This window comes from Apus apus, chromosome 4, assembly GCF_020740795.1.
Source record: "Apus apus isolate bApuApu2 chromosome 4, bApuApu2.pri.cur, whole genome shotgun sequence".
NCBI lineage: Eukaryota > Metazoa > Chordata > Aves > Apodiformes > Apodidae > Apus > Apus apus.
This window is the reverse complement of record NC_067285.1, coordinates 69,331,564-69,356,462: the sequence shown is the minus strand read 5'-3', so window position 1 is coordinate 69,356,462 and position 24,899 is coordinate 69,331,564. Positions and strand designations below refer to the sequence as shown.

Genomic DNA, 24,899 nt, shown 5'->3' with positions numbered 1-24,899 from the left:
CTATCCTCTTGTTCCCCATAGGAAAACTGGACAACTGCTGTACAAGGGACACTTTGAGCAGCTGCTTGACTCAGCCAGCTGAAAAATACCAGGGAGAGAAGCACTTATCTCCATTGTCTTGCTATTTGAGGTCATTGCCTGCATTAAACATCTTTCTGAGAGCATGGAAGGACAGCTGGGAAGGAGCTGGCCTATGTAGGGAAAGTTTTGCCTCTCAAAACTCCTATCACAAAACACACAAAGCAGCAGGAGCTGAATGCTCCCCCAAAGTGATGAAGAGGGCCAGGGATGGTGTCTTTTGGCTTCTTCAACATGTTCACCACTGTTAAAGCTGCCAGTTGTGAGTGAGATGTCTTCTGGGTACAGGGAAGATTTTGTTTCTCAGAAAATGGAGCTTATGCTACACATGTAGATGATCCCTTGCCTCCCCATCTACTTCAGCAGAGGAGATGTGTTTCTCCAAACTGGACTTCCTCACTTCCTCTTGATTTACTCATCAGCATACTAAGAAGCCCATTAAAAATGAGCACTAGCATTTGGGATGCTGGTTTTGGAGGCATTTCTTACTTGATGAAGCTTAAAAATATTCACAAACCATCCCAAGCCCCTCTCCTAGCAGTTGTCAGCTGGGGCTGAGAGGCAGGTGGTTGTAAAATTGCCAGCAATGCTATAAAGCTTTTTTCCTCTTTTTTTTCTTTTTTTTTTCTTTTTTTTTTAAAGAAAAAGAAATTAATACCATTTATGTGGATTCCATTATATGCCAAGACTGCATTTGGAGTTATTAATTTTAAATAGTGGCCATGGAAGGTCCTACTGATGGGATTTAATTATTCAGCTTAAGTCTGAGGTGCCTCCACTTACTGAGCCCTGCAGCTGCATCATTAATGAGATTTCTATCTAAAACCTCCCTCCTGGATCAAGTAAAAGACACCAAGTTATCAACGCTATTTTAGAGCCTGATTCTGGGCTTTGCGGGACAACAGATGCAAATGTGATCAGCTACTCGTGACAGGACGTGAACCTAAATCAGCTCAACAGAAGCACCAAGCTGCTGTGGCAAGTTGATGAGGGGAGCACTGTGGGCCACTGCAAAGATTGTGGGCTCTGGCACCAGCAGCAAGTGAGGCTGGCATCCCCTCCAGACGGTCCTTGCCCGTCACACCATCAGACATGCAGCACAGATGGTAAAAACCCCAGGTTCCTGCTTCATCAGTAATTGAAGAAGCCATGTTTCCCAGGTTTGAGTAGCTGGGTAGGAAACAAGCAATGGGTTGACTCAACACTTTCAAAGATCCTCCCCAAGTTCCTTCTCAACATTAAGTAGAAATCATAGAATCATAGAATGGCTAGGTTTGGAAGGGACTTTAAAGATCAGTGTGTTGACAACACCACACAGCTTGGTGTCATCAGCAAACTTGCTGAGGATGCACTCAACCTCACTGTCCATGTTGCTGACAAAGATGTGAAACAACACTGGTCCCAGTACCAACCCCTGAGGAATGCCAGTTCTCACTAGTCTCCATCTGGACATCAAGCTGTTGATCACTACTCTCTGGGTGTGACTGCCCAGCCAATTCCTTATCCACTGAGTGGTCCATCCATCACGTCCATAGCCTTCCAATTTTGAGACCAGAATATCATGTGGGACAGTGTCAAAAGCTTTGCACAAATCCAGGTAGATGATGTCAGTTGCACTTCCCTTGTCCACCAATGTTGTGACCCCATCATACAAGGCCACCAATTTTTTCAGGCATGATTTGCCCCTGGTGAAGCCATGTTGGTTGCCATCAACCACCTCTATGTTTTTTGTGTGCCTTAGCAGAGCCTTCAGGAGGATCTGCTCCATGATCTTGCTGGGCACAGAGGAGAGACTGACTGGCTTGTAGTTCCCTGGGTCTTCTTTCCTTCCCTTTTTTAAAATGGGGGTTATGTTTCCTCTTTTCCAATCAGTGGGAACTTTGCCAGACTGCCATTAATTTTCAAATACAATGGAAAGAGAAGTTGCAACTTCATCTGCCAGCTCTCTTAGGAACTGCAGATGGATCTTGTCAGGTCTTGTGGTCATTTTGCCCAGAATGGCACACCCCACACTGTTTCACCCACCATTTCTGCAGGAATAATATGAATCTCCCTCAAGGCACACCAAGTCATGTACAAATGGGGATGGCAGCATTTGAAGGGATCCTGGACATATTTTAGGCAGGGGCTTCAATGGTATAGGGACCCTTCCAAAAGATGAGGGAGTCTGCAGAGAAGATGTGTACCCAGAACCAGGGATCAAACCCAGTGCGAGGCCTCACTTCCCAATGGGCAGATCTCATACTGTGAATCCTAATTCCTTTACTTGTTCATTCCTAGGCACAGCTTTCAAAAGCCTGTACAAAATCCTACAATAATTAATTTTTAAGGCCACCATGAATCCCAAAACTTAAAAAATATTACTTGCATATTTTAAAATATTTCAGGAAGTAATACTAATGTTTGCCTGTCACCTTGTTTTATGAGAAATGCAGAGGGGGGTGAAGGAATGTGATTTATTTGCCACTGATGCCACAAAAGCAACTGGCTGGTGAAATACAGACTGTGGGAAGCCAGCAGTGAGCTAAACAAGTGCACACTGATGCTCTTGTCCTTCAAATACCTTGCAAAGCTTGGGTCTGACAGACCAGGTGTTGCAATTAGCTTGCAAAGTTCTTTTGGGAGTTTGGAATTGAAAGCAGGCTGTGAAGCAGCAGCTATCCAGATTCGGGTGTCAGGGAAGTCTTGCTGAGCTCTCCCAGCACATGGTCAAGGTCCATTGCTTCAGTCGTGGCATGAACAGAACGGAGCTGGGCACATTTAAAGGGATCTCCATTTACTGCTCCACCTGCCATGGGGGTTGATTTTGTGCCTCCCTCCTCATCACTGGCAGAAAGGCACTTAGTAGAACTAGACCAGATCCTCATTTCTTCTGAATTTCCATTTTCCATTTTGCTGTGCCTGCAGTGTTAGACCTGGTCAGCACTTCTTCAGCATAACACACAGTGCTACACAACCACTTCCCAGAGCTTTGTCCCTACCATATAACTGAAGCAGATCAGGACAAGGCTGGCTGGCATTAGCCACATTCCCTCCCTTTAAAACAAATTCCTTATCACTCTCCCCATTCTCTGACCTGTGGCTGATGCTGAACCAGCGCTGGGAGTCCGAGTATCTGGTGTACTGGGAATTCTCCTGGAGTTGTTGCTGTTTATATTTTTCTTGTCAATGGAATCTCCCTTGTGCTCACAGATGAAAGTTAAGTGGAGATCTCTTGGTGACAGTTATTGGGGCTTTCTGACTTAAACAGTTTATCCATAATTGGTGTTTATATGCTCCCTAGATGCCAGTAAGCTAGAAGCACTTTGGTCTCATCTTCCTGCTGCTTTCCAAATCCAAAACAAAATCCTTTTTTTAAATGCTTCAGCTTATTCCCATGCAGTGCGGATCTGGCCATTGGTCCCTGACACCCCTGGGATGCTCTTTCTTCCCCGCAGCACTGACAGCCTGTGCTGCTGCCCTCAGGTTCCCGTTCCGCCTCCGCTATTTCTGAGGGGGACAGGGCGCTCCCCGCTGCGCTCCCCCTGCCGTTTGCGGAACGTGGCTGCTCAGCGAGCAGAGTCGGTCACTGCCCCGAGCAGGCTCTGCGCCAGCGCTGCTTTCCACCCGAAACGAGCGGGGAAACGGGCCTTTCAGCTGAGCGAATAAACTTTTCAAGAACCTCCACTGAGCTTCCTCCATCAGGTTGCTCTCCCGCCGCTCCTGCTCCATCAATTCCTGGCTTTTGGAAAGGAGCCGTGCCGGCTGGACTGCGGCCGGGGGAGCGGGGCCGGCGGCCGCCCGGCCAAGCGCGGGCCCCCCAGGCCAGCGGGCTCGCTCCCGGCGTCACCCCCACCTCAAAGCCGGCTGTGCCGCCCCTCCCGGCCCGGGGGGGCAGCCGGGGCTTCCCATGGGGACCGCGGGCCCCAGAGGGAGCCGCGGCCCAGCCGGGGGGGCAGCCCGGGCTCCCCTCCCGCAGCGGCCCCGGCAGGGGGCAGGCGCGAGCGGCCGCCCCGCGGGGGGCGGTCCCGGGGCGGCGCGTCCCGCCCCGCGCCGGGCACGTCGGGCCCGAGCCCCGGGCGCGGGGATTGGCCGGGGCGGGCGGAAGCGCGGGCGGGGCTTGCCGCCGTTGCCGCAGTGACGGAGGCCGGGAGGGGGCGCCCGGGGGGGGGGGAGCGGAGGAGGGCGAAGATGGCGGCGCCGCCGCCGCGTCGCTCCCAGCACCATCACCACCATCACCCGCCGCCGCCGCCCGGGCCGGCCTCGCCGCCCGCCGCCGCCTCGCCGCCGCGCAGCCCCAGCCTGGCGCCGGCCGACCTCGCCCCCGCCGCGCAGCGCCACAGCCTGGCCGGCCCCGAAGGCGAGGCTCCCCCCGAGGCGGAGCGGCCTCCGGCCCCGGAGTGCTCCGAGGCTGCGGGCGCCGCCGCCCCGGGCCCGCCGCTGGGCGCTGGCAGTAGCTCCAGCAGCTCCTCCTCGTCCTCCTCCTCCTCTGCCTCGTCGTCGGTCGCGTCGAGCCCGGCGGCGGAGAGTCCCGAGGCGGCGGGCCCCGGCGCGGGCAGCGGGGCCTTCCGCGAGCTGCTGGAGGCCTGCCGCAATGGGGACGTGACGCGCGTCAAGCGCCTGGTGGACACGGGCAACGTGAACGCCAAGGACATGGCGGGCCGCAAGTCCACGCCGCTCCACTTCGCCGCCGGTGGGTACCGGGAGCGGGAGCGGGGGGTGGAGCGGCTGCCAGTTTCCGGCAATGACAGCCGGTGCGTCGGGACGGGAAGAGTGCTCTTCCCCGGGAGTGGCTGCCCTGGCGGTGGGGAGCAGAGCTCGGCATCGCGGTGGGCCGGGGGAGCTGCAGCCCGAGCGTGGGCGCGCTCCCCGGCAGCCTTCCCCGGCAGGTCCTGGGGAGGTGGCTCTTAAATCGCCTTTTTTTTTCCCCGCATGAAATGGAAGAAGATTCTTCCTTTGGGTAAAAGGAGCGGGCAAGGAGATCCTGCAGGTGGAAGGGAGGCTGTATGACCTGCAAGTACAGGTCTTTGTGTTTTGATGTATAGGGTGCACACTTGTGCTCTTGGGAGTTCAGGACGGAGTTGACTTGAAGTTAAGGGTTTCATGTGCGTTGTAGAAGCTCTTGAAAGTCATGGGCCCCAGCGATGCGCGTAGACAGACTGTAAGTGCTGAAGCTGCAGTGGTATCTCCTACTTTGATTAGCGAAGAAATGGACAAAACTTAAAGAAGGCTTTGAAAGTTGATAGGGTCAGTAAGATGTTACTGTAATAGCAATGGAAGGTGCTTCATTGTAGCACGAGGAAAACAGCAGGTAAAGTTCTAGTGCCCAACAAATTCCTGTATCTGTTTTTCTAGATCTAAAGACTTTCCTTAACTACCATACATGTTTTATCTCATATCACTGCAATATGTCTGGTCCAAATGGATTTGACATGCAATAGCATTAAGCACATTTCTTACTAGAGAATATTCTATCTTGAGGGTTCTTTGTTTTGGAAAGGCCTGTAATCGCATTTTTTGAAAGCAACTAGGCAGTATCTGTATCTGCCAGTGATGCAGGGTGTCGCTTTCATCTCCTACTCCTTTGTGGGCAAAAGGAGAAATAAAACTTGTGTGCTTATGACTGTAGAAGTCTGCTGTATGTATGAAACTATGTTACGGATAATAGCTCATGATTTATGAGCCATTCCTGACTTTGAATTGTATGGCCTTCTCTAGGGGAACGGGAGTTGGAAAGTGCAATATGCAGTGTTTTAAACTGCTTCTTTCAAACCTCTTGACAGCAAACTCTTAAATTATAAGAGATAGAGTTCCTCTTCTGATCTTGTTATTTGTAGTAGAGGAATTCTTCTAATTTCTTCATTTCCTGGTTTTCGGAGTAGCTTGACTCTTTAATTATTCCCTGGGTACTCAGCTTCTCCCTAGTTCAGTCTGGTTTTCTCAGATGTTTTTTTGTCAGCAATGCCAGGCAGTTAAGTTACTTTTACTGTAACAGGGAAGAACAACTTCCCTGTTTCTTGTAAAAAGCACTAAGTTCAGGTTTCCTTAAGATTTGTGAGGTTTTCAGTTTCAAAATAGCCTTTATCTCCTTTCTCCTGGCAGAAGGAAGATAAAAGGGGTGACTTCTCAGGAGCATTCAGAATCCTTAGCACATATGTAAGCTGGGGATAAGGTGAGAACTGAAATATCTGTAATAAATAATTTTAAAAGCTGGGGATAGGTATAAATCTGTTTCTAGAAGTCGGAGTCATCTGTTCATTATCCACTTCCAGATAAAATGTGCACAGCCACATCAAGTTGAAGCAGTAGTGTTATCCAGATTTTCTTTATCGGGGCTATCTGAATTGCCAGTTCATCTGAATGAAGGGGAATCAGTTATTCCACTCTGTTGAAATGTTAGCTAGTGAGCTGAATTAACCTGACATGCTTTGCTTAGCTATTAATAGAACAGAAATTAATAGTAAGGCCATATCAGGGTAATAGAGACCTCTCTTGTCAAGCAGGAAGAGGTTGAGCCAAGAATTGTTATCCTTTCATCCTCCTGACTGGACTTACTCCAGCAGAGCCTCTCTTGAAATTCTGAATGTCTCTCAGGATGTGTGGTGTTCAGCTTTTCCTTTACAAGTTATTTGTGGGATTCTTCTATAGAGGTACACATTCCTGGAAAGAGGAAAACTCAGTAGTGTCTCTACTGCTGTGTGGATTGCAGGAGATTTGGGTTTCTGGGATCACTGTAGGCGTTTGTGGCAGTAAGAAGCAGGTCCTGAAGACCTGAAAATGACTGACTTTAAAATACAAAAAAAAGAATTTAAGTGACGCTAGTAATGTAATAATAATAAAAAAGGAACTGTGCTTGGCATGAACAAAGGCATATTTGGCTCAAGGTTTTATCCTTAACTGGTTGCCAAAAGCAGATGTCTAAGAAAGAGTTATACACTTGTCCTCTTTGTATGATACCTCTGAGTACTCTTGCAGTTTGTAGCTCAACAACTATTTCAGCAAGACCCAGTTTCTGCATGTTATTGGAATCTCATCCCGTGATAAAGAGTTTCACTGCATAATTGGAGTGTTAACTGGTAGTAAAACTAACTTTGTATGGGGTAGATTGGAACTTCGCTCTCAGCCTACTAATTTTCTGTGAATCATTAGGTGTTTGCAGAGCAGCAGGCTGAGGTGCCTGTATTGGTCCATTGTGTTTGAAGCAGATCAACAGTGATGCGCTTTTTTTTTTTTTTTTTTGTGTCATCCTCTGTTTAAAGCACTCACATACCAAGATTGGCTTTCTGAGACTTTTCAGCCTTGAATATGCCTACACGGGGGAAGATTCCTGTGGCTTTCTGTCTGAAATCCCAGCTTTTTCCCAGAGCCAGCAAGAATTTGTAGGGGCCAGTTTGGTAACAGACTTGCTGTTTCTCTTCTGAAGCAAGGTTTAGCCTTACAAAAGGATGTATATGTATTTGCTGCTGACGCCTTGATTCATATGTTTAGGCCTTGCTGGTAAACCATTAGTAACAGCACCTCCTTTCACAGGTGTCTAGGTGGATAGACCTGATAGAAGTAAGTTGAGTCATAGCTAATCTCTTCAAATAGCCACATTTATAAGCTTATCCAGTTCCACACCCGTTTAATGAGAAGTTTAACTTTTTTTTTTTAATAATTAAATTAGTCTCTCAAGTTCCTAGGCAATACATTCTTTTAGCTTTACAGTTATTCTCTTTCTAGTGTTTAACCCAAGGATATAGAGAATATTAATAGTGATTGCTGAACTGTCGCTTAATGCCCACTTATGTACTGAGGAACAGTTAGAGGTTTCCAGATTGACTTTTGGGAGGTATGGAGTTGGGATCACAGGGTGAAGTGCTCTAGGTGGTGGCAGCCCAAACTCAGGAGAAACCTGATTTAAGGTGATTTGTTAGAGCATCAGCAACATTCCTGGTTTGCTTTCTGTGTAGTCTATAGTAATGGCAAAAAGCTGTTTCAGGAAAATAGTTTTCTGTAAGCATGCTTTTGATATAATTATTAATAACTATTGGAAGTAACAACTTTTTATGAAGGCTAACATATATAAGTATTTATTGGAAAATTACTGGATTACAGAACTTTGATCCTGAAGGCAAAGGGTTCTCACATGGGTTGGAAAAGAGTAAAAGGTTGGAGTTTAAGAAGAGAGCTGATCAAGTTCATTTGCTAGCTAGCAAGCTGTTAGTCATAAAAAAAAGCAAGCTGCTCCAACATGTGACATAAACAACTGAGAAGGCAGAACTAATATAACTAGCTACTGAGTATTCCTTGAGGGAGAGCCAGGAAACGGCTGTAAGGAGTTCTAAAATTATTACATGCTTCCACTCTCTGCTGAGACACCTGAATTGACCACTCCACCTGTGGTGCAATGTACAAGTTGGCTTAAATTGCCCTGGAAAGCTTTGCTTGAGGTACCATTCTTAAAGTGGCCTGACTCATTTTGTTGCAGTTGTCTTGATACATCGTTGCCACAGAAAAGCTGTCTGACCTTACTCAAGCAGTTGTTCATAAAGCAAAGTCACGGATTAATTCTGCCCTGTGCAACTTGAAGTGGGGGTGATAAAATTTTTCGGCTGGATTTGTATGGGTAGTATGAGGGATGCAGGTTGTGTAGGCAATTAGGAAACATCCTGGTAGCCTTGCAGGCTCAGAACCTGTGAAATACAGACTTTCTAATGTAAAAAGGTGAATTGATAAATTACTGGCCTTGACTTTGGAATTCTTTCTTTTAGGTTTTTGTAGTACATTAACTCTGTTAGTGTCACAAGCCTGTTACTTCCTAGGAAGTTTCAACTTTCTTTGTGACTGACAACTTGTTCTCTTGAATGGTCTTGCAATACCTCTGCAATGTGTTGTGTCTCCTTCCCATTTAAAATACTTTGAAGACATTTACAAGAGGATATTAATGTAAAATCTCAGACCTTCAGTAATACTGAACCAGGCACTCTTTTTCCCAGCTTGAACGCTCTTCAGTTTACTTAGTTGAACTGTTCTGTCTAGTGAAGTGGGAGAAGTGCTGGTGGCTTTTGGAAGAGCTTTCTTGGGGAAAAATATTGTCCTAGAATGTGCAGGAAAGAGTTTAAAGGAAAGAGTTGTTCATTGACTTAGTTTGAACTTCTTCTGCCCTCTGCTTGCAGTTTAAAATGATTCTCAAAAGGTTGGGTGTCTCTTAAGATGTGTACATCTCCACTTTGAGGGCTTATATTCACATATAAGCTATGCTTAATGCTCTACCAAGTGGAATTGACATTTAGTAAGAGCATATTTCCTGCTTTGTGTAAGATTGCAGTAAAACCTGCAGGTATGCTTAACTGTGATTATACACTTTTACAAAAGTTAACTCCGTTTGGAGTTAATTTGTTCTTAAGAGCAAGCTTGTGACTAACTGAACACAGTTTTAGCATGGAAGCCCTAAATGGAGCACGTAACAGAGGGTATCTGCTGATGCTCATGTTGCTTTCCTTGCATCGCTTTCTTCGTCAGTCATTCAACCTGCTCTCCCTGTTGCCTCTTGTTACTTAGGTTCAATGCCACAAGAAGAGATGAGACTGGAGATGCTTGTTGGCTGGGAGCTGGGTGTGAAGGGGGAGTAGGACAGGTCATCTCAGCAGTAGTAGTAAGCATTTGGTGGTGTTTCTGTGTGCCGTCTTGTCTGACAGCATTTACAAGTTTTATTTAGCTTAATTTTCAAGCTGCCAGTTTTCTATCTAAAGCATTTTTTATCACTTTCAGCCTAAAGTGACAGGTATAAAATGGAAAAAGGCATGCAACATTGGCAAAGAGCTAGTGAAGTGACGTTTCCCCTGAATTGTCTGCCTGTCACATGATTTATGTGAAGCTGTTATAGCTTTGTCCATCTCCTGGCTGTTGAAAACCTTAGTCTTCAGTTGTTGCTGTGAGATGACTGGAGGAATGAAGAGCCTGTCAGTCACTCTGAATTTTGCCTTTTCTTTTGTTTGATTGATGAGTGTTTCAGCCTTATATTTCAGATGTTGTCTTGCTACTGCCTTTTTATAGTGGAATTACAGCTTCTGTTCTCACCTGGATGATGTTTTCTGAGGTACTGCTACTTCCCTGAAACTTCTAAATTGTCTAAACAAGCTAAAATTAGGGCAAAGCTTGTGCATTTTATTGGTGTGAAATAGCCCAAGCTAGCAAGGGACCCTGCCCTGTAGGGCACTGAATGTGCCTTGGGAGCTGGCAGGTTAATCTTGTCAAAAGAAGCTTGTGTGGCTGGGCTTTTAAAAGTGACTGTCTTCCATAGTTACTCTGGTTTTAGATGCTTTACCTTCTATTTTTTTGTGTGTCTTTTGGCATCTTTGATTACAGATCCTTTCTTGGGAGCTCTCTGTTAGACTTTGTAAATAAAAGTTGCACTGGAAATACACAACAGTAGGATTATTAAAGTTGTCTTAAATTGTGTCCCATTGGATTCTTCAGTTAAAACAAAATTTTATGTGCTTCATCTGTCACAAATGGCTTGGCAGGTGGCTGTTGCCTTTTACAAAAGGTGACCTCGGCACTGCAGGAGTTTCAGTAATTACAATGGCTTTGTCAGATTGGGTCATGTGATAATTTTACAAATGATCTGCCACTTTATCAATTCAAGTTTTTACAGGCTTGCTTGTGGTGGCACTGATGGTGAGGGAAGCTATTCCCATAATTGGTTCCTTCTTCTCTGAGAGATTTATCTGATGGGATAAAATCACAGTAACCTTTATGGTGCTTTTTGAGGACTGAACAGAAGAGCTAATTCACCAAAATAGTGAAGTGTTTACTGCTGGCATTTCCAAAGATACCTTTATCAATGACCCCATGTCCAGCAATACCTTGAAGAAGGATGTGTGTAGTCCTGAAAATCACAACACTGAAAAATTTGAAAAGGAATCTGGCTTTTCAGGCACTGTCAGGTTGGTATTTTCTCAAGGGACAGGAGGTACTTGTAAAGCAAAAATTTATTTAGTTTCAGCACTGTTTTTACTAGTTGTCTATTAAAACTAATGGCTGATAAAATCTGTTGGTTTACTGTTTAGTTGAAAGCATCTTATTCTAGTTCTTTTCTTGCTTAATTTTCTTTTGCCAGTCAAATTAATAATATAATGTGGGAATTTTGAGGGCTTCTTGTTATTTATGCCACAGGCCTGTTAGCTTTGCTGCAGGACCCAGATACCTTTTCTTTGCTGTTGTACCCACTGGAGCTGTCATTTTCTATTTGAAGACTTACGGGTGATGTTTCTTGACTCTTTTATAAGAGAACCAAGCAAATCAGTTTTCATGTTAGAAACTGCAGTGATTATAGTAGCAGTGGCCTTGCTGACAGTTCAAGAAAAATGTTTCTTCTGGTAGCAGATTTGTCTTGCTAAATAAGTATCACTTTTAATAATACCAGTTTTGATTCACACACTTCCATTCCTGTAGTATAATTTCTAATGTGAAGTGATTGGTATATAATGTACCAGAAAGGTTTGACTGTTCTGCAGTGGTGGACTAAAACTAGATTGCTGAGTGAGGTGCCAGTCTGGTTGTGCAGCTTTTCTCTGCAGCTGGTGTGTCTCAGCAGCTTGTGGTGCAGCTGCTGAACTTCTATTTAGCCCCATGTTATTAAAGAAAACCCACTTTAGTATCTGCTCAGTGTGCTGTCTTGTAATATGTAGTGGTCCAGCATCTGTGCTGCAAGCAGCTGATGGTTCTGTACAGTGAGGATGGAGGAATTTTTACAGCTATCCAAAAGTAACCAGCCTGTACAGGCTTAACTGAGGTGTGAACTGGTGCAGTCTGTACTAGATGTGAGCATATGTGTGCATATCTGTGATGGCTTCTCCAGACTGTTCTTCCACCTGCTTGCTTGAGTCTCATAGAAGAATACTTCTTTAGGCTGAAGTAAAGATATTGTTAAACCGTCATCAAAGCTCTCAAATCATGATGTGCCTCAGTAAACGGACTTCTGTTCTGGCCTTGCCTAACTTAACCATAGTATTAGTCTTTAGGAGACTTCTGTCTTTCAAGAAAATGTTGAAGGAAAATACATGAGAAGTAGACTAAGGTGTTTCACTGGGATGCAGGAAGGAAATGTATTTTGTACCATGAATAGATAGAATATAAATTTTAAACCAGTATTTATTTCACCTTTATCTTAGCCTTTTAAAATTTCTGGGTTAATATATATTTGTAATCTATGTAATAGTAGAGTAGTGTATATGTATTGTATTTATAAATCTACATATAGCGGTGGTGCATGCTCAAAAATTTTTTTTGCCAATAGGGGTGCACAATCAAAAAAGTTTAGAGACATGTCTAAGGCGTTTGAAGCAATAGGAGGCACATCTGGCCACTGGAACCTTTCCAGGTTCATCGTGGACAACAAGCTAAAGGTGTCAGAGTCTGGGACGCTGATGTGGGATGAGTTTGAAGTGTTTTAGTTTGATGCAGGCTTTATGATGATGTTTTTCCCTGTCTGTGACAGAGGCTGTATTCCTAGGCTGGAACCTTCAAGAATTATTATTTCCCAGCTGAGGTCTCAGCTTGGCTAATCTGTAACTTCTTAGTCTCTCTGCCAGTCTTCCATTGGCAGTAGTCAGACTCTGAAAAAGAGCAAGAATGTAGTTTAGGTTGAGATGAGGTTGTTCTGCTTGAATACTGACAGTGTCCTTCAGTGTTTATTAATATGAGCTCTGCTCCAAGATGAAGACCTGTATCAAGGGATGGTATGTAACACACTTAGTTTAGGTACACACAGATTTTATGAATGTTTAAAATTTAATATAAAGCTTCTTGAAAAAAAATGACAAGCCTATTGTAGAACTTCTTCATGAGAGAGAGTGGCAACTATACTGGCTGGTTATAATACGACCTTGTTCACCTTTGTCATGAGTGTAAGTGCATCTTCCAACTGTTGTTTAAGCAGGTGAAAATAGTTTCATTTTATGATTAAATGAACCAAAAGGTAGAAGAGGGACATGAATAATATAATGCCTGTACACTGGAGTAAGAGTGAACATTTAAAAATAATAAATTATGTAGTTTTACCAGACAAATTAACTGAAATATGTTCTCTTACAGGTTTTGGAAGGAAGGATGTTGTAGAGCATTTGCTACAGACAGGGGCCAACGTTCATGCTCGTGACGATGGAGGACTGATACCCCTTCACAACGCCTGCTCTTTTGGTCATGCTGAAGTGGTTAGTCTGTTACTGTGTCAAGGTGCAGACCCAAATGCTAGAGATAATTGGAACTACACTCCTTTGCATGAAGCTGCTATCAAGGGGAAGATAGATGTCTGTATTGGTAAGAGTCTGTCACTTCTTATTTTAAAACTTTATCAGATACCTGTTTTGTGCATTTGTAATTGTTGATGTGCTGGACTTGAAAGATATTGCTTGTTCTTAAAAGCTAATTCCTTGTAAACTAGCAGGTAGGTATAGTGATAGTCACTTAAGACTAACTTTTTCAAGGTGTGCAGTGCAAGGTTTGCTGAACTTGCATGTGAAAAACTAACCTGGGTCAATCAGGGAAAGGTTTCCACACAGAATCACAGAATTTTTTTTATTTGGAAGGGACCTTAAAGATCATCGAGTCCCAACTCCCCTGCATTGGCAGGGACACCTTCCACTAGAACAGGCTGCTCAGAGCCCCATCCAACCTGCCCTTGAACACCTCCAGGGATGGAGCCCCCAAAACATCTCTGGGCAGCCTGTTCCAGTGTCTCACCACCCTTACACTAAAGAATTTATGCCTGGTCTCTAACCTAAATCTCTTCTTTCAGCTCAAAACCATCACCCCTTGTCCTCTCACTGCAAGCCCCTGTAAAAAGACCCTCCCCAGCTTTCCTGTAGGCCCCCTTCAGGTACTGGAAGGCCACTATGAGGTCCCCCGGAACCTTCTCTTTTTCAGCCTGAACAACCCCAGCTCCCTCAACCTGTCCTTCAGAGAGGTGCTCCAGCCCTCGGATCATCTTCATGGCCCTTCTCTGGACACGTTCCAACAGGTCCACATCTCCCTTGTGCTGGGAGCACCAGAGCTGGATGCAGTATTCTAGGTGAGGTCTCACCAGGGCAGAGTAGAGGGGCAGAATCACCTCTCTCGATCTGCTGGCCACACTTCTTTTGATACAGCCCAGGATGGAGTTGGCCTTCTGGGCTGCAACTGCACATTGGTGGCTCGTGTCCCGCTTTTGATCCACTAGTACCCCCAGGTTCTTTTCCACAAGGTTGCTCTCAAGTGTGACCTCCCCCAGCCTGTGTTAATCTCTTGGGTTACCTCAGCCCAGCTGCAGGACCCTGCACTTGGCCTTGTTCAATCTCATGAGGTTCACCTGGGCCCACTTCTCTGGTTTGTCCAGGTCCCTCTGGATGGCATCCCGTCTCTCTGGCATACCGACCGCACCACCCAGCTTGGTGTCATCAGCAAACTTGCTGAGGGTGCTCTCAATGCCACCGTCAATATCATTAATGAAGATACTAAACAACACTGGGCCCAGCACTGACCCCTGGGGGACACCTCTTGTCACTGTTTTCCATCTGGACTTAGCACCGTTGACCACTACCCTCTGGATGCAACCATCTAGCCAGTTCCACCCATCAAACCCATATCTCTCCAATTTAGTGAGAAGGATGTTGTGGGGGACCATCCCCATCTGTTAAATTACAGTATTCAAAATCTGAATATGGAAGTTTGTCTTTCTTTAACTCTCAAGAAATCTAGCTCCACTAGGTAAAGTCTTTCCTTTCTGGGCTGCTCTAGATCTTGTCTTCATAGTTAGGAAGATGGTTGACCTTTCATTCTATATGATATGGAGAAACATCTCAGTAGTCCTTTAAAGCTTTCAAATAGAAGCTGCAGGACACCATTGTTCATAGTAATTATATATCTTCAGTGAATGTGTGCTGTGTGGAGCCAAAGCAATTTCAAAGAAAATTGAACACTTCAGTAATTTTAAATTTATCTAAAACATATAAAGAGCTTTCAGTCAGCATGTCTCTAACTTCTATGGTTTTTCTAAGTGTACTCAGTATTACTTCTTTTTCTAAATGGGAACTTCTATTTTTATTTCTAAACTCAGATCAGTTCCTTGAGCTTTATCAGTTCTGGTGATTTTCACATCTGCTCAACGTTGTATTTTTTATGAAATATGGAAAGAAAAGCTTGATTTTAAGAAACCACAGTTAAGCTTATGAACATGAGATTTGTTCTGTATGTTATCCAGGTATTGAGATACAATTGTCAGAATTTTAGATAATATCTATTTGTTGAAAGACTTATTACATCAAATTCCTGTGGAGAAAGCTGCAAAGCTTATACAGCAAGTATTTGCATTAGCTTTATTGCAATGCTTATGTCGATACTTGAACAAAATGCCCAAAATTGAGTAAAATAAAATTTGGAGGAAGCACCAAAATACATTTTTAGACTATTTATACTTTTTGCACAAAATTGGAATAATTGAAAAGTAAGATTAATTCCAATCAGTAACTGGAGTTTGGTGTGTGACTTGAAGTAATTTCTTTGGTCTGTTCAGTGCTGGTGTCTGCCTGGCTTTGGGAACTGCTGACTGAAAATACAAATTAAATGGGAGAAGGTTGACAGTTAGAAGCTGAGAAGCTGAGTGACCTGCAAAGGAAGACTGTGTTTGTTTGCTTGGAAAAGATTTGTCTTGTTCGGTCTTCTAAAACCTTGTTATAAAGCAGGAGGGAGTGCAACAGCAGAACTTTGTGTGCACAAGTGATAGGATGAAAGATGGCTGCAACAGAAGACTTCAGGATTTGGAGAGGCAGTGTGAGTAGTGTAGCTCTGTGTGCTTTGTCTAAGGACTCTTTGGAGGCCATTGGGTGGATCAGATCAAGGCAGCAGATTATGTTGTGCATCGATTTTGATGTACAATACTGATAGTAATTTGAGATTTAGATCTGATTTTCATAGGCAAAGAACAGATTATACCTTTAAAGGGATACTCTAATTCAGCAAAAAGTCATGGGCTTAGTGAAAGGAAGAACAGAATCAAATTCATCTCTTGTATTACCCAGAGCTTCGTTCTATGTTCCATGCACAGTTTAGGTCTGTGACTCTAATATAACATGTTAGATATTAGGCTAAGGAGATAGTATGTGTGTGTGTATATATATATATATATATATATATATATATATATGCATATATATATATAATATCAGTCAAATCCCAAAGCACTTCTCCTGTTAGCTGTGTTTGTAGGGTTCCTTGGAAGCACTGAGCACAGCTGCAGGACTAGATAAAGTTTTCTTTACAAAGCTACTTGGAGGCAGATTACAGTCTAGGATTTATTTTTTAAACAAGCAAGCATGATGCTGTTGTGCTTAGTTGAGTTAGTGATATCCATGTGTGTCATACTTCAGTCAGATATTTGATCTGTCAATGCAAGATTTATTTCTGATGGCAGTGTCACCAGTCACTAGATTTAGTATGTATCTTTGTATGATGCTTCTTTAGGATTTAGTTGATTCCGTGAAACTGCTGGGACATGAGTATAGACAAGGAAGTAACTCTTTTTTTGTTTGCAGTGAGTTTGTTTGCAATTTGTATCTGGTGGGCAAGCATGTTTTGCTGTCTTTGGCAAATTCCTGATTATTTTCAAATATTTTATATATAATTTTTAACTTAAGATCTTTGACTTTATCTAAAATCTTTTGATGGAACACATGCACAGGGGTAATGGAACAATGACTGTGTGGCATGAATTCTGAACAGGAATACAAGTATAGCTTTCTGGAATATGTTGTACAGTACTGCTGTTTACACCTTAAGTGTAGACTGTTACAGTCGATATGATGGAATAAATCGGCTTGTAAAAAAAAAATCACATCCTTGTTTGTTTAAAAAGGAACATGCTAAGGCATGCTTATTAAAAAGCGTTAATTCAAGAATAGTTACTGAAAATCCTGTCTTAACCTAGAATGTATTGCTGAACTTAAATACCTGTCTGGAAAGCAATTGACTGTGTAGGAATTAGTCATCTAGCCTAATGTTTGGCTCCTGGTTCTTGGCGTCTTCTTCCAAGTGATATAACAGGAGAGAAATTTCTAATTTGTCTTATCTTCTTCCTTTCTTCTGTGCCACCCCAGTTTGCATCTTTTCTTTTTCAAATCTAGTAGAGAACACTGTTCTTTGGACCACTTTGCAGGTCAAAAAGGGATAAAGTGACAATTGAACAGAGTGTGCAGCACATTAATGAATATTTTTTTCTAACGAAAAACTCGAGGCATTGAAGCAGAGCTGGAAGACCAGCAAAAGCTAGGTAGTGATTGCTCTATAACTGTAGAATGCTCTTGTGGCTAGCACTAGCCTTGGAAAGGACTGTGCATATTTATGGTAAAAGTACTCAGATGCACTGCTGCATTTAAGCTGCCACTGGGAAGTTTATGAGGATATAAGTGTACATGAACTGATGAAAACTCATCAGACTGTGCACAGACTTCTAAAAGGAACTATAAGGCAACGAATGACTATGATTTCTTGTGCTTCTTTTTTCCTTGATGTATATTACAAACATAGGACAGTGTAGGAACTTAAAGGAAGAGAAGGTAAATGTGCTGAATTTGGGTAGAAAATGGACTGTGGCTCTTCTGGGTGACAGTTCCTGTTGTATTGTGGGTCTGAAAGTGTAGTAAAATCTGGAGGACGGTAAGCAGTGCTCAGCTGACTTGCTGACCATGTTTTACAATGTATTTAGTCACTGCAGATTTGTTTAGTTACTAAGTAATTGAATCCGTTTGAAAGTGTTGTTCAGTATATGTAATCAATTTTTAAACTAACTGTATTGAAACACTAAAACCAATTGTTAGGTAGTGTTCTCCAGCATTTATAGCTTCTAGGATTGCTTTATCTGTCAGGAAGATGTATTTTCAATGTCTGTGGACTGCTTCTAGAGCTAATGAAAAGTATTTTTGTTCCTTGGTGTCGCATTTGCTCATGAAGTAATGAATGGCTGGTGAACTGTGCAAAGTGTGTGTGAAGGAATGCTGCGAAGTCAGGGTAGTGACTGTTCTGCAGGTTGGGTTGGAGAGGAAAAGATAATATATTTCTTCATCTGAAAGTCTATACTATGGTCAGACCAAAGATCTGTGTAGCTTACTTTTTCACCAACAGTGACATGTAGCAGATGCTCAGAGACTGTGAGTGGTTTGAGTTTATCCTTCTTTCTCATGGTAATCAGCAACTTAGGAGCCTGATAAAGAAGAGTCTGCTTCTGGATTGTGCTGCATAGTAGTTGGTATACGAAATTCTTGAAAGACAGATCTGTAACTTCATAAATTCTGCTATGCTTTTGGTTCTGAAGGTGTTCTGGATTTTACAATTGAATAGTCTTACAGGAAGAATACAACCTTTTTTTTTTTTTTAAACATTGTTCTTGATTACTCTTACTGCAAGCCATTCAGGACTTTTGTAAGAAATATTGATCAAGTAATTTCTATTTACACTTTGCATATCCTTTGTGATTTTATAGGTCTTTATCTTTTCTTCCCTCGGATATCTGTCTTCCAAGCAGAAAATGTAGTCTTCCACCATCTTATCTGTTGAATATCTTATTATTTTGGTCTTTTGTTTTTTTAAGGGTGAGATGTTGGTATGGGGGGTACAGACATTCAAACTAATTGTATTAGATTTATAGGGCAACTTAATGTTCTTTCTGTGTTGGTTTTCTGGTTGCTGAGCACTGAATGGGAGTAGCTTCAAGGTATTTCCTGAGTGGTAAAAGCTCCTTTAAAACCATGTGTTTGTGCAACACACAGGTTGTTTTGGTTAAAAAAACTGGGCTAAAAATAACCTTATAGAAGCTGTGCTTATGCTTCTGTCCAGGCTTGCTTTGCCCTCCACTATGTTTGTTTCTGCAGAGTGTTTTTTGTTGTGGTGTTTTTTTTTTTAAGTGGTTCTCCAGTCAAGTATTGTGAGAAGTATAGAGCTGCTATGTATATTTGCTCACCTTGCAAAGAAGGCATATATAACAAATAGGGAAATTTTTACCATTTATGGTATTTTTGTCCCTTGAGATTTTAGAATGCTCAAAGCATTTTGCCTTCTAAGCAGAGCAGCTTTATCACTCTGAAAGTTAGTTTTGTCTGATTCTACTACCTGAAAGATTCAGAAGAATTACAGGAAGTGCTATGAAAGAGCAAAATTGTTCAGTGGCCAGTTCTTTTTGGAGATGGTGTGAAGTCAGGGGGAGAAGCTTTAACATCTTAAATGAAAAATTTCTAGTCACTGTAACTGTTTAGCTGCTGCACTGACAGAAGCCTGTAAGATGACTAGTAGCTTCTTACTAAATATTAGAGTGGGATATTGGTAATTGAGGTACATTGGAAGCTGGTTATGTGTGTTGTTAGTTGGAGAAATGTACTGAACTCCCAAAGACTCTCTTGGAGAACTGGTGTTCTAGAGTGAAGCTTGGATTTAAAGAGTCATCCCAGGCATCTGATACTCAGAGGCCTGAAAACAATTGGAAAATGCTCTTAGGTGAGTATTTCCAAATAGTCTGCGTAAAATGTTCAACTATTGCTACTGTTTGTATCAGAAGATTCTTGTTCATGAATGTTCTTGAATATTGTTCATACTCCTGCTTTGATTTTTGTCCAGGACACTTTTGACTTACAGAGTTGGAGCACTACTGCTACTGTCTACTAATAGTGTGAAATGGGAAGACAATGACTTCTGTTTGAACTTTTTTTAAGCTAGGAGACAGTCTAAAGAACTTTTCTGGTACACAAAACCAGTGTAACCTGAGTTTTGCTCCATTATAGCAGCCATAGGACAAAAAAAAAAATCTGTGATTGAGGGGAAGAATGCTTTTGCTTTCTCACTGGAGTTCTTATTCATGGTTTTAAATAGTTTAATGTCCTCTAACCACTTATTTAAGTAAACTGCATCAGTTTCTAAACATTAATATTCGTCACAGAAATTAGAGTTTCTTGGACTGAATGCTCCTACATTTCCTACTGTGTAAGTCTATAGACTGGCCTTATTGAAAGGGACCTGAAAATAAGGGTGCCTTCTCTGTGAGCTGATGGGGGTGGAGGAATCCATACACTGGTAATATGGAGGCATTGTAATACTGTTGTCACAGAATCACCAAGGCCAGAAAAGACCTCTAAGATCATCAAATCCAGCCTATGACCAACACCACCACATCCTCTAGACCATGGCACCAAGTGCCACATCCAGCCTTTCCTTGAACACATCCAGGGACGGTGCTTCCACCACTTCCCTGGGAAGTCCATTCCAACATCTAATCACTCTCTCTGTGAGGAAGTACTTCCTAATATCCAACCTAAATCTCCCCTGGAACAGCTTGAGGCCATGCCCTCTTGTCTTGTTGCTAGTTGCCTCAAAAAAGAGCCCAGCCTCCACCTGACTACAGCCTCCCTTCAGGGAGTTGAAGAGAGTGATGAGGTCTCTCCTGAGTCTCCTCTTTTCCAGGCTAAACAACCCCCGCTCCCTCAACCTATCCCTATAAGATTTTCCTTTTAGTCCTTTCACCAGCCTTGTTCCTCTCCTCTGGACCTGCTCCAGCACCTCAATATCCTTCTTGAAGTGAGAGTCCCAGAACTGTACACAGTACTCAAGGTGAGACCTCACCAGTGCTGTGTACAGAGGGAGAATTACATCCCTAGTCTTGCTGGCCACACTATTCCTGATACAAGCCAGGATGCCATTGGCCTTCTGGGCTACCTGAGCTGGCTCATGTTCAACCAGTTGTCAACCACTACTCCTGGGTCCCTCTCCTGGGCTGCTCTCCAGACACTCTTTCCCCAGCCTGCAGCCCTGCCTGGGGTTATTGTGGCCAAAGTGCAGGACCCTGCACTTGGTCTTGTTGAATTTCATGCCATTGGCCTTGGCTAATCCACCCAGCCTGTCCAGGTCCTCCTGCAGCTTCTTCCTAACCTCTGGCAGATCAACACTCCCCCCCCAAACTTGGTGTCAAATGCAAACTTACTGAGGGTGGACTCAGTCCCCACATCCAGGTCATCAGTAAAGATGTCGAATAGGACTGGGCTCAGTACTGATCCGTGGGGGACACTGCTGGTCACTGGATGCCAGCTGGTTAGTAACAATGGACTGGAGTGTGAGACAACAGGGCTTTTGTCAAAAAATCACTACAGAAAATAGTTTGGGACACTCTACCATGCCGTTTACAACTGCAGTGCTCCCTGGTGGACTTTGGCAGAAGGACAGGAGGGAAGTGAATGATTAATTACTGTATATGAAAGATACCTCTTCAGTATGTGACATATATGTGGAGGCAGGTCTTTTAATGTAGTGCAGTCTGCAGGAGTTACTCCTATGGGAAAAGCTGCCAAAATGAGGTGGGGTTGTTTGCTGTAGACTCCAGAGAAGAATTTTTGCACTCCAGGGAATAATTTCTAGTGGCATTTCTCATCTGTGCTCATCTAGCTGAAACAGATGCTTTATGAAGAAAATCTCTGAGTAGTATCAGTCACCCATGTGTGCCTGGCTGTAGTCTCAGAGTGCCAGGAGCCTTGAAGTGAGTGAATCATTGATGCAAAGTGGAAGTGCCTTACCACAATATTTCTGTGAGAGGAGCAAGCATGGAACTGGATAAATCTTGAGGTTAAATCCTCTTCAGAAGTGAAAATGACTGTAAACTTCAGAGCAGAGAGGATGATGCTTTGTACAGATCGGTTGAAAATGAACTTTACTTCAGGTGAGGAAGACTTGCAGGTTTATGACAATAAAATGCCTTCCTGTTTTCATATATGGAACTAATGGTGCAGAAGGCTTGTAAAACTTGTTACATTATTGTGTTGTTTACAGTTCTTAAGGCTATTGTTTATGTAATGGTATTTTTATTGCCAGAAGTTGATTGAAATTTGACTTCATGAAAATGGTTTGAGAAGGATTACCCTGTTTGGGATTTCATACACTATTTACATTTTGGAAGCTGTCTGTTTTTCTCTTAGGCTTGAACTGTATTGACAGTTAATATATTACAAACTATCCATGGGTTTTGGGCTTTTTCCCAGTTCTATTTCTTCTTTCCTAAAGATCAGGTTTCAAGAAGAATAGTCTTTTTGCCTTGTTTGGCTGCTTGGCACAGGAGAATCTGTGGAAGACAAGAAGAGAGTATTTTATGTTTCTTTGCAAGTGTTGGTTAAATCAGAATCTGGTTACTTGCAGCAAAGGAGGTGGTATGGTAATATGCAAAACATTACTGGAAAAGTTGCTGTAGGGCATTTATAGGAACAGAGGTCTTCAAAAGTACTGATGTTAACTACTAGCAAATTGAGAGAGAGGAAGTTACATGCTACCCAGAACAGAGTGATGGAACAGATGCTGCTCTTGCAGACACTGAAACTGCTTTTAAGTGTCTGATACCAGTTTACAGCAGCTTTCTAAATATCTTGCAGAAGTACTAAATCTTCTGGGACTATGCTTCTGATTACTGCAGCAATATCTGCTTTTAGCTTCTCAGAGAAACCATGTGGTGTAAATACAGTTCTTAGGTGGTTTAAAAACAATCTCTAGATATGTGTCGCTGTTAAGGCATAAATGAGTGAGGCCAATTCCAGCAGAGTTTTTGGATGTTTTCTTAGTCTAATGGGAAACATTGATTAAAGTATTACAATAGAATATAAAGGTCTTGCCTGTAAAATGTGCAGGCAGTTAAATATTGTCATATAGGGAACAAAGGAAGGTGTCTCTTCAATGATTTGGTCTTTCCACAGCATAAAGCACGTGTACAAAGTGAACTACAGGGGATATAAGCCTACTGAAAATACTGAGTGCTTGCCTCTTGTTCTGTGTGGTCTTCACTTCAGTCTTCTGCGCAGCTAGGAGTCATGATAGGCATTGACTCCTGTACTCCAATAATTGTTTTTCCATGTTTATACAAATGCACAATTCATCTTTGACAAACCTATTCCTTTCTAAGAAAGGCTGAAGTGTCTGATGTGAATCTTGTTCATGCTGCTGTGTGTAGTCTTCACAGTTCGCTGATGTCTTGTCCAAGCAAGCAGAACTGAGTAATGCCATTAGGCACTGTGCTTCTGGCCTACCTATGATGTTGGATACTGAACTTAAAGACAAGAGAGCAAAGAAGAACTGACTGCAATAATTTGTTTTTATTGTTTGGGGTGGTACAAGGTTAGTGCAGGACACAGGGGTGACCCAGGAGAGAAACTCACTCACACTGATTTAATATTCCCTAGCATGAGACCCACAAAAGTCATACCTCACTCCAGCCCCCTTTCTGGTAGTTATAGAGGGCTATCCAAACTAAACATCTCCAGTTCCCTCAGCTGCTCCTCATATGACTTGTTCTCTAGACCCTTCACCAGCTTGGTAGCTCTCCTCTGGATATGCTCCAGCACTTCAATGTCATTCTTACAGTGAGGGGCCCAGAACTGAACACAGTACTTGAGGTGCAGCTTCACCAGTGCTGAGTACAGGGGCATGATCACTTCCCTACTCCTGCTGGTCATGCTGATATAGACCAGGATGCTCTTGGCCACCTGGGCACGCTGCTGGTTCATGTTCATCCTGCTGTCAACCGGCACCCCCAGGTCCTTTTCTGCTGAGCAGCTTTTCAGCCAGTGTGCCCCAAGCCTGTAGTGTTGCCTGGGGTTGTTGTGACTGAAATGCAGGACCCGACACTTGGCCTTGTTGATCCTCATACAATTGGCCTCGGCTCATTGATCCAGCCTGTCCAGGTCCCTCTGTAGAGCCTTCCTACCTTCAAGCAGATCAACAGTCCCACCCAATTTGGTGTCTGTCATCTGCAGACTTACTGAGGGTGCACTCAATCCCCTCATCCAGATCATTGATAAAGGTATTGAGCAAGACTGGCCTCAGAACTGAGCCCTGAGGGACACCACTGGTGACCAGCCGCTGACTAAATTTGACCCCATTTACCACAACTCTCTGAGCCCAGCCATCCAGCCAGTTTTTTACCCAGTGAAGAGTATACCGATCTATGCCATGATTTGCCAGCTTCTCCAGGAGAATGCTGTGGGAGACAACATCCACAGCCATCCCCTCATCCAATAGGCAGGTCACATGGTCATAGAAAGACACTGTTGATAAATGATGAATAGAGGCTTAGTGAGCTCCTCTGCCAGCTCCCTCAGCATTCTACAGTGGATCCCATCTGGCTGCATAGACTTGTGTGTGTCCAGGTGCAGAAGCAGATAATTAACTACTTCCTTCTGGATTGCTGGGGGGTTGTTCTGCTTTTCATCCTTATCTTTTCAAGCTCAGGAGGCTGAACAACGTGGGCTGAGCTGCTCTGACTATTAAAGATGGAGGCAAAGAAGGCATTAAGTATCCCAGCCTTTTCCTCATCCTTAGTTGCAGCATTCCGCCCACCTCATCCAGTAAGGGATGGAGATTCTCTCTGGCTCTTTTTCTACTGTTGATGTGTTTGTAAAAAGCTTTTTTTGTTGTCCCTGATGTCAGTGGCCAAGTTGAGCTCCAGCTGGGCTTTTGGCTTCCTAATTTTCTCTCAGTATGACCTAACAAGATCTCTGTACTCCTCTTGATTTGCCTGTCCCTTCTTCCAAAGGTGGTAAACCCTCCTTTTTTTCCCCCCTAAGTCCCAGCAAAAGCTGTACTTTAATGTACTTCGCTGTGGGCTAGTGATGAGTTAATAAAATTGGCACAAGATTCAAGTTTTGTGTGAAATATGCAAAACTTAATTGGCATGTTGGCCCTTCTTTAATCTTAAGAGTTTCAAGTCTTAAACTGCATCGAAACATTACTGTGTGTGTTCTGTAGGGTGTGTGACTAAGATGTCACCCCCAAGTCATGTACTGTTGAAAGTTGGTAGGCACTGAAGTTGA

At 43.3% G+C, this 24,899-nt stretch overlaps 1 protein-coding gene across 2 annotated transcripts in view; it reads left to right on the top strand.

Annotated features, from left to right (window-relative positions):
* Window positions 1–4,238: 4,238 nt before the first annotated feature.
* The window catches only part of TNKS (tankyrase), a 135,857-nt gene continuing 115,196 nt past the window's right edge, over window positions 4,239–24,899 (top strand). For both annotated transcript variants that reach the window (XM_051617485.1, XM_051617484.1), the window contains exons 1-2: window positions 4,239–4,750; window positions 13,138–13,362. In XM_051617485.1, the coding sequence (XP_051473445.1) occupies window positions 4,249–4,750; window positions 13,138–13,362 (727 nt within the window). In that variant the 5' untranslated portion in view covers window positions 4,239–4,248. The remainder of the gene's footprint in view (window positions 4,751–13,137; window positions 13,363–24,899) is intronic.